General features: G+C 34.9%; 1 protein-coding gene across 1 annotated transcript; it reads right to left on the reverse strand.

Annotated features, from left to right (window-relative positions):
- Positions 1–1,479: 1,479 nt before the first annotated feature.
- Positions 1,480–9,970, reverse strand: LOC142607344 (uncharacterized). The gene is made up of 12 exons (XM_075778793.1): positions 8,625–9,970; positions 7,958–8,160; positions 7,667–7,864; positions 7,099–7,170; positions 5,948–6,043; positions 5,620–5,699; positions 5,082–5,157; positions 4,672–4,882; positions 4,272–4,468; positions 3,185–3,290; positions 2,763–2,852; positions 1,480–2,644 (listed from the first exon to the last, which is right to left on the reverse strand). Exons 1-12 carry the CDS (start codon positions 9,142–9,144, stop codon positions 1,893–1,895), a joined length of 2,601 nt encoding a protein of 866 aa, XP_075634908.1. The 5' UTR covers positions 9,145–9,970; the 3' UTR covers positions 1,480–1,892.
- Positions 9,971–10,280: the final 310 nt, after the last annotated feature.

Genomic DNA, 10,280 nt, shown 5'->3' on the forward strand with positions numbered 1-10,280 from the left:
AGATATATATAATTGTATTTTTTTTTATGGTTCATTTATATTGGATTTCTCCTCTTGAATTCACTTGGAACAAAAATTTAAAAACTTAAATGAGGCATGTGGTGTAAAATTATACTCTAATTGAAATCATATTTGGATTCTAATTGTACCAATTTTGCAAGATGAAATTTAAGATAAAATTGAACAGTATGGGAATGAACCTTAAAAGAGCATAATTTAGCAGATTTATTTTTTAAGATGTCTATGAATGTTTTGCTAGTGTAACTTTCACAGAATTTATAAGAAAATTTAAACAATTCTTTGTTTTTTCTTCTACTTTGATTGCAAATTAAGATTACTATTTCAAAAATTCCTAACAACTAAATGTAAAATATCAATTAAACAGAAATTTTAACATTAGGATTCCATTCCCTAATATATCCTCAATTCTCTTCCATGCAAGCTTACTCCCTTCTCTTGAACAATGTACCTCATCCCTTGTGCCAGTTTCAAAGTTCCGAACATCAAACTTAAATATTACGCATGTGCCACGAAACAAAATTAATTAATACTAACTTAAATATTACATATGAACTATTGGCACAATGACTTACGATGAGAAATATATGCCACCAAAACACAATCAATTAATACTTTTTGTGGGCATTACAATTTGCTTATGATGAGAACTTTGAGAGACTCACCTAAGGAGCTCTTGATGGTCCTAGTTTGCATCACTCTGTTTAACAATATTGCATAACTTAGAGATCTTTTGTTTGCTGTAATTTCAGTTGGCTCAGAAGAAAAGCAAATGAGTTAGCTCATGCTTGACATCCCTTTTTCCTTAAACCATGTGATGATGTAACACAGTTCTTTAGTTATAGTCACCATTCGTAGAAAATTGAGGAATACCAAATTAGAATGTGAAATAAAAATATTTTCATTAGATTTTATGAAAGTGCTATTTATCTCGCATACAGACTCACCTACAAATTTTAGAAGTTGCATATAATAGCATGTGTAAAAAGAAAGCAAGTTGAACTACAGTAGTTCCACCAGAGCAAGGGTAGCTACAATAGAAACAGAGACAAACTTTGATCAAGTTATCCATTGCAATAGTACATAAGTTATAGTCGCACTCATGCATATATTGAAAGGGTAATTAAGCCCATACAATTAAGTGGTTCTTAAGTAAATAAAACTTCAGAGATATTTGGCACTGCAGTCAAGCTTAAGTAAAAAATGTTCAAAAGTAGCACAAGTATAAAACAGTTACCCATCTGTCTCTGATTATCAACTTAAGATGTGTACCTAAGGTGTTATACTTAAACCCTTTTATTGCTGTCCTGTTCTGGCCAGCATGTGCAACGTATCTCCATATCACATACTGAGAAGTGCACATATTTTTAATCTTCATACTAAGATTGAGGTGCTTATCATAGCGAAAAATTATTCCAAGGAAAGCAAAAAAATTGTACTATATAACATAAACCAAAAGCATTCAAAACAACTCCAACCAGAATATATTTCCATTGTAGAAATTTTATTATCCTCGTGAATAATAAAAAAAAATGCAGGTAATATTGTTTTCGATAACAATTACATTGAATGCATTAATGACATGGATACTTATGAAAAGTGCTTGATGTAGGAGATGAATATACAAATGAAGAATGGAAAGTAAAACTACACAAGAACACCAGCTTAGCATCTTACAATCTCCTTTTCCCAATTACTACTTTCTAGAGACTTTTATCAGACTCCCTACACCAAGACAGGCTCAAAGAGCCTTAAATCAACATTAACTTAGCCAATCTGTGCAGCCCAAAGTAATTAAGAATTTGATGTAACAGGCAGAAGAAGTTTATTGTATAATTGGTTTATCATGAACCTCCATTGCCCTCCCTAAATTATTAAGATTGAATGTTGAAGTAAATAGTATAAGATTCATCTCGAAAGCTCAGTAATGGTGCCAGAAGAAAATTCCTCCTTGCCCCTTTAGCCATAAAGCTGATGGGATGATATTCACTGATTCCCTTGTTCAACACAAAGCTAGCAGCAGCCTCATCAAAATCAGTATCTGATGACTCCGATTTGCAACTGAGCTTCGTGCTTGTACCTGAATTATAATCCACACCACTATACACAAAGCAATCCTTGTTGCTTTCTGACTCCAAGGACACCGTTTCAGCCCTTCCATCCAATCCTGCAACCAACCGGAAAACAGAAGATCCACCACTACCAGAAGAGTCTGCAATTGCAAGGTTTTTATCTTTTCCTTGATGCGCTACAACCATCCCTGGAAAATCAAATGGTTCTAGCATGACTGTTCTGCCAATAGCATCTTTCATTGTTGAAACTTCTGTAGGGGATGAGTAATTTAAGATGAGTCTGAAAGTGGCATGAACAGCAGAATTGGTGCCAGGTGCAGGCAATTTTTCCATTGTGATCGATTGGTTTGAATTGGTTAAGACAAAAGTTGTGTCCCCAGACTCTTGGGACAAGGAAACCAGATAAGTATTATAAGCAGCAGGGATTGGAGTTATCCAGTCAGAAAGAGAATTGGCTGACCCAGTTTTGATGTCCCAGTCACCACTGGTATGACCTGATAGTAGATAGGGACCATAAAGTATTGCCTGAAGAGAGGCAAACTCAGGCCGGTCATCTGAAGTTCATTGGAAAGACTGTCAGTAATATATCATCCATAATAATTCTTTTGCTAATCATTGAAAGTATGCTCAGGTTCAGTATATGTAGAAACTGGTCAAGTGCATTGAAAATACCTTTAATAACTTCTGTTCTCAAACTAATGGGCAGCTGAAGGGTTATTTTGTCGCCGACCCTCCAATCTCTAGTGACTGATAGGAAGTTTCCTGCATCGGGATATGAAAAGTGAAGAAATTATATATATATATATATTTTTTAAATTACTTTAAATTTTGTTAAGTAAAGAAACTCTGTAGTTTGCTCCAAACATGCCAGAGAGTAGGGCCAAATGACCTTTTGGCAGAAAGATTAAATTGCATTGACCACTTTTTCATTCGAGAAAACAAAAAAAATATAAAATGAAATACATGATACAGTTGAAAATAAGAATAGTTAAAAAATATGTATAAGTAAAAAAAAAAAAAAAAAAAAAAGGACAGCTGTAGAAATTTGTTGTTTCCTTCTTTTGAAGAAGAGCTAATAGAGGAGAAATTTGCACCTGGAGCTGGTAGGTTTAAACTCTGGTCATTTAGTGATGCTTTCGCTCCATCTGTATGTGTCCAACTCGGTATCCGCAAGTTCAAATTAGATGATTGGGCTGCTCCCTGCATATCAGATCCAGTATAAAAGCCAGTTATAGCCTTGGATGTAATGATTCCTTTTGACTGGAGATAAGACTAGAGAAAACAAAAAGAAAGATTTAATCTCACATCTATCGAGCCCCTCTTCCCCCCACCCCCCCCAAAAAAAAAACCAAAAAAAACATCTTACATCTAGTTGGGGTTAGAGAGGTTAAGACTAGACATAGTAAAATATGACCATTTCTGTTCCTCTCGATCTAATATATATCAGAGCATAAAAAGGAAAAATCTTCAGCTTGAATCCTCTCATTTGTAGCTGGATTATCCTTAGCAAATAGAAAGATTTTTTCGCAATAATTTATACCTAAGTACCGTGTGCAGCACATAGGATCCTGGCTATCCTACTTAGTACTTTGAAACATTCTGTTTTTTTCAGTCTACACGCTCTTACCTAAGCTCTTAGATCAGATGGTTGAAAGTTCACTTTTGATACAGTATAAGTGATGATTACATTTAGTACTCTTTGTTTGTTTGTTTGTCTTTTTTTTTTTTTTTTTTTGATAAGTAAGAAAAAATTTATTTAAAAAAGACTACTTCATGCGACTCTTTGTAATACTTTATCCTATACTCAAAACCAATTGTCACTGGTCAGGCTGAATGGTTGTCTCCAAGGCACAGATGCATAAGTGCTGGGACAGGTGGCTGGGTGTCTGTGTGTGTATGCATAAAGTTTCCCAGAACTGTATTTAGATCTAGGTTTTACTCCCACCAAATCGAGCCTTACCTATGGAGGGCATTTACATTAAAAAAAAAAAAAAAACACAGATATAGTGTGATATAAAAAGGACTCATGTTTATTCTTGGTAATTAGCAATTTTGAGTATTCCATGTCTTAGTAAGTGAAGTCCAAAGAAAATATAGTCAGCAGTGACATCTTGATTACAAGAATCAAAGAGCAAACTAACTTCTATTTGGCTTATAAGAAAATCATAACCATAACAGTACCTCCTTCAAAGTAGGTGTCAATGTCACTCGGAGGTAAGGATCCCATGAACTAACAGCATCAACTTCCTGATTGAGCAAAATTCGTCCAGAGTTCCAATCAAGTGAGCTTGATATATACTGTATGATGTAAAGACTAGGAACTTCTCCTTCCTCTTCAAAATATATGGAATCTCCTAACTTTGAGAATGATTCGATTCCTACGGAAGCAGCAGGAAGAAAACACTTGTCAAAATGGATAAAGTGCTAAAGAGATACAACATCAATGGTTACCAGGGAACTTTCACCATATGAAAAAGCAAAACCTCGGATGAAAGAAGTTAAGATTGACACAAATTGAAGAAAAACTCCTTGGACTTCTATTCTTAAATCAATAAGTTCAAAATTGACAATCAATTCACACCTGTACCATAGCAACACCAAAAGGAATCATTTTTTGTTCCCCATCCATGGTAGCCACTGGCCTTGGAAACACCACGACCTTGTGGAAGCATGTAAATCATCACTCCAGGCTCTGTTCCTTTTTGAATGCCTAGCACACCATTTGTCAAGGCACGCTCGTAATAGTCCGCGTATGCCATTTCCTTGGTCCACGTAAACAGGTGGCGCGAGACCTACAGAATCAGTAAGACATGGTAATCCATGCATATTCCCAGTTACCATGGTAATATATATCACAAAATTGAGGGCCATACGCAATCACAAATGTGAAACGAGATGCAATTATTTAGATTCACTGCTGCTCAAATCAACTTTCAACAGAAAAACCAATGAAAAATTTCATCAAGACCCTAGAGGGGGGAAAAAGCATACCTTCAGCATGTTATAAGTTGTGCATGATTCTTCATTCTCTGTCTGTAGAGTGCTTGCCAATCGCTTTGGGTCTGACCTGCCAGGGGCAAGGGATCAAAGTGAAACACAATCAGAAAAGAGTGAAAAATATTAGAATTATGTGATTAAATGATTAAACTCACCATCTCCTAATAGCTTAAGCTCTTGGGAGAATTAGTAATTTAATATGGTATTAAAGCAGAAAGTCCTGGGTTCGATTCCTATGTCCTCCACTCTAACTCCCACTTAAAAATCCCACATGTTGGGTCTCACCTATTAAAAAGAAGTTTGTGCCCACATGTGAGGGGGAGTGTTAGAATTATGTGGTTAAATAATTATCCATCATCTCCTAATAGTTTAAGCTTTTGGAAGAATGACTGATTTAACAAAAAAAAAAAAAACTAGCAAATATCATGTGAACAAATGGACACAAGGTTTCAACTGTTTGTATTTACTCAGTGTAGCACACAGAGATACTCAGGTAAAGGGAAAGAATTGATATGTGAATTACTATTATTACCAGAACTCACTAACTGATGTGCCTCCTGTTGCATAGCTGTGAGAAGAGTTAACAATTTCCATAAAGTACGTCCCTATTGCCTGGAAAACCATATTTTTGAACAAGCATTACAAATATTTGGAGAGTATTTCATGACACATTTGTATCATATAAACATTCAGATAAACAAAAACTAACCCTACATAGCAATTAAAAGATGAAAATCTTCCAACAACAGAGGTGCAACTGAATAGGGAAGGTGAAAAGCATATCATGATTAAGCATAAATGAAGCCAGGCTTTACTGAGTATTACTCTTCCAATGATTTATAATTTATTAAAGAAGTTACCTTATAAAGTGGATCACCAGTGATTTCATACCGCTTTTGAGATCCTATAACAATTGGGATGTGTGTATTGGCATGAAAACCAGATATGTCATCAGCCTAAAAGAAAAAAGAAAAAAAAAATTGTGAAACAATTGTAAGTATGAAAATCAGAATTGAAAACATGGAAACTTGAATATGAATTAATTCAAGAAAAAGAAAAACCCTGAAAACTGTATATGTAAAGTTACTGTAAAATCAATACCATATTCTGAGAAAAGAAGAATGTATTCAGTAATTCATCGGTAAATTTACCATCCTTTGGCATTTCTTATCAGATATTAAAAGTACTTTTTACATTACCAAATAGGTATAAAGACACAAAATTGAGCACCATATGTGCTACTGATGTCCAGAAGGAAAACCAACAGTAGGCAAGAAATCACAAAATATTTCTGATTGCTGTTGTTCAGCTGCACAGGCCAGGGTTGGTTGACTCTATATTGCTATGAAATAAGGTGGAAGTGGAACCAAGGAAAGCTCAGGCAGAAAACCCTCCAATTTCAGTGACACCCTTGATCCTATTAATTGGATATTTGGAGCATACATAAAATTGAATCTACTTTTTTTTTCTTGTTCCTTTTTTATAACCATTAATAAGCTATTGACAAGAATAGGCTTTTGCCTGTAATAATTAAGAGTTAATAGAAAAGTTGAATGGTTTTACGTTAAAATAGAGTACTAACAAACCACAAGGCAAGCAACAGTAGTGCCATTAGACCACAAGGTCACTGATTACTACTCTCAATCTAAATCCTATATCTAACTATTCATGCATTATGTACATGCTATTTGTATCAGAGATAGCTTTCGCCAAGGTAACAAAGTCTCGGCTTCCTGATCGGAAATATTATATGCCAAAACGTAGTAAGAACAACTCCACTAATGACAAATTCAAAGTTCAGATAGTGTTTCAGACTTTCAGTCCTTTCAGTACAAAAGCAACAGTTTGAAAGGTAGGGAACACTACTTTGTTTCCTACAAAGGAAAAGTGATTACTTGTCTGTCTAATGTTTACCACAGAGAGAGAGAGAGAGAGAGAGAGAGAGAGAGAGAGAAATCTTTGAAAATCCAAAAAATCAACCTAGAGTCAGTGAACAGAAAATAATGCTTACCTCTACTGCAAGTATTCCTAGAAAGCATGGTTTGTCAAAAAGGTGAGCCAACACCAAATGCTTTGGATCTCCCTGCACATAGTAATATGAAAGGCTTACATCAAAACCCAAAGTTCACAATGATACAAGTACCTTGCAGACCTACAGTAACAACATTGTGCCAACAACTTTAGAAAACATAATCGACTAAAACATGTTACCACTTACCACCATTCAAAGCATATAAGGCCTGCTTCTCATGTAATGATGCTAAATATCCAAAGGCTCAGGATTGTTTGTAATAAAATAAAATAAAACAAAGGCTCAGATTCTATAACAATTGCAATAACAATTGCAAATTCATATGGTTTCATAGATTTTTTAATTACTACTGAATAAAGGCATAAGGTACTTATGATTGAACAAGACTTCTGGAATAGCACAGTTAATATAAGTTTCAATTGCTTACCAATCTGGTCACTTCTGCAGATATATATGTCAACCCAGTTCAGGAAACGATTAGTATCACTAGAGTAAATTGAAGTATCAAGGTGAGGAGCTACAGAACCATTTAGATAAGTTCACATACCGTTATGGCGTATAACTTGTAAAGGACATCATTCATGCCACCAGTTTCTTCATTAAGTGACAGATAGTGCCTTTCTAAACTGTGCTTTGATATCACATTCTGAACACGGTTGTAAAAATAATCGACCATCCATGTCACCATTTTTAAAGCTTGAGGATTACCAGCAAATGTATGTTGATCAAGTAGGCCAGCTAAGATCTGTCAAAGTATAGAAGTTCAAAGCTAATTGCATAGCTTGTTGTGGCCAAATAAATCAAATCCATCTTGTAGAACAATTGAAGTAGGATCTACCTTGTGGATAGTGTAATATGGAGCCCAAACAGGTTTTATAGCTTCAAAACGATCAAATTGCTCAGACGGGAAAGCAGAAAGGTATCCTGTACCCATTTTCTCCTGACATTCAGATAAAGCGGATACTACTGCTGACATTTTCTGTTTGAGAGCATCATTGTGAGTGCTAGCCCACATTAGTGCTGATGCACTCAAGTAATGTCCTTCAAGAAAACAGAACCTGCTAATCAGTATAACCATAGTGACTAAATTTCAAGCCTAAAATTGAATTAAACATCATTCCACTTGGTTGAAAGCAGTTTAGAAGACTGATGCTCATGAACAGGGATATAGAGGAACTAAGAATATAAAAGACAATATTGTCTAAACTGTCGAATGAAATGAACTCATATGTGATATTGTATCAGAAAGAGGAAAAAAAGGAAACTAAACAGAGTGACCTGAGTAAAGTGATGTTCAGTCATTGCACTTTTTAGACTTTTTTTTGGTTTCTTTCTTGAACTTCCTTGCATTTATGGTCATCTAATTATTTTATTCATGCAGGAAAGAAAGAGAATCTAAGAAAGACTCAATGGCTTTGCATAGAAAACAAGAATACAATATGATTAAATAAACAGAACAGGAAGTACAGAAGTCATGATTGACAAGATTAATAATATAAACTAACCTACAAAATGGCCCCGAAGCTCACAATCTGGTTTCTCCCAGCCCCCATATGCATTGCCAGGTGTTGGCAATCCAGCTGTCTTCCTAAAGCTCCAAACCAAGCTATCCTCATCCAACAGCAATAGGTATTCCAAATTTGTTTGCTGTGCTCTTCCATGCATTGAATTTGAGTCCAATCTCACATCATGCAACGAAACTTCCTTAAGAAAATCTCCAGAAAACTTAAAGCCACCTTGATTTTTCATTTTCCGATACATCATTGCCCAACTGTATTCATCTTCTTCCCTCAAAACCTTTCTTGGTAGCAAATTAGACCACGCAGAATCATCGGTTGGTATCAAATGGTAGTGTGAAAACATCTCTTCCTTCCATGTTTCATTATTGGATGAAAGGAGCTCATATCGAAGACTATGAGATGACAGTTGAGTAGGAACGTTTGTACACTCCTTACTCATTGCACAACCACATAGCAAAGAGACTAAAAGCACAACTAACATTTCAAAGAACAGAAACCCCTTCATCTTTTTAAACTCAGACTAAAAATACCTCAAATTTTAGTCCAGAAATGACCAAATAAACAATTCGAGTTCAAATATAACTAACGAGAAGTCAATCATACATTTTACCGAATACCCAGAAAGCAAAAACCTTAAATTTGGATGAATTCAACATTAACAAAGATCAAAACAGACAAAACCAGACAGTATGAGTTCAAAACCAACTAAAGAGAATTAAAGCATTCACTTTGGACCAAAACCCAGAATAGAAAACCTCTCAATTCAATGAACCCTGTAAGAAAAACAACACGCTTTTACTTCAAATCCAACTAAACAGAATGAAAGCTGTCATTTTTATCAATAACCCAGAACACAAAAAAAAAAATTCCTGTGAAGCACCACAGTCCAAAACACACGTCAAAATCTAATTCACTCCATAGAAAAGGAATCACAGGCAAATCTTAAATAGTGAAGAAAAAAAAGCACAAGCCCATGTGAATCCAGGTATTATACGTACACACCCACAAAGTGACCAACTAGTCATCAATCAAGGTAAAAGTCCAAAGACTTCGATCAAACTATACCCACAAAAATACCCATCTCGTGCAAGCTAAGAATTGGTTTCTTGTCAAGTAAAAAAAGTGAATATATTAACTGAAGCAATACACAAAACTATCTACCACCAATAATTCAAGACAATTACAAAAAGTTACCAGAACGAGTTTTCTTTTTTGTGTGTACAAAGAAGGAACAGAGACAGCTAAGATTCACGGATATGTTGTCATTTTTTGCGGTTGTGTGGCTTTGACTGTAAGAGAGAGAGAGAGAGAGAGAGAGAGAGAGCGCGCGCGAGTTCGGGATTTTCTACTTTCTGGGGGGTGAGAATTTGAAGAAATCGCTGTCAAAATCTACCTGCTTTGCTGAAAAATCGAGCCGTTGGATTTTTTTGTCCTCTTTTTTTTTTTTTTTTGGGAAAAATACTAAATTACTATTTTCTTTTAATTATTAGAGAGCCAGTAAATTTGAATGTTAACAGCTTTTTTAAAAATACTAAGAAATGTAAGAAGTGTAGAATTAAGTTACAAAATATATGTACTACTGTAAATTTTTTTTTTTAATTTTCTATTTTATTCTTGTGTGTGTTAAAAATACTTAACAAT

This window comes from Castanea sativa, chromosome 8 (genome assembly GCF_040712315.1).
Source record: "Castanea sativa cultivar Marrone di Chiusa Pesio chromosome 8, ASM4071231v1".
NCBI classification, from domain to species: Eukaryota; Viridiplantae; Streptophyta; class Magnoliopsida; order Fagales; family Fagaceae; genus Castanea; species Castanea sativa.

Coding starts and splice junctions, on each gene's coding strand:
- LOC142607344 (XM_075778793.1), bottom strand. CDS start 9,144: ATGAAGGGGTTTCTGTTCTTTGAAATGTTAGTTGTGCTTTTAGTCTCT. Junction 4,883..5,081: donor CAACTTATAACATGCTGAAG/GTATGCTTTTTC, acceptor CTGATTCTGTAG/GTCTCGCGCCACCTGTTTAC. Junction 2,853..3,184: donor TTTAAACCTACCAGCTCCAG/GTGCAAATTTCT, acceptor ATCCCGATGCAG/GAAACTTCCTATCAGTCACT.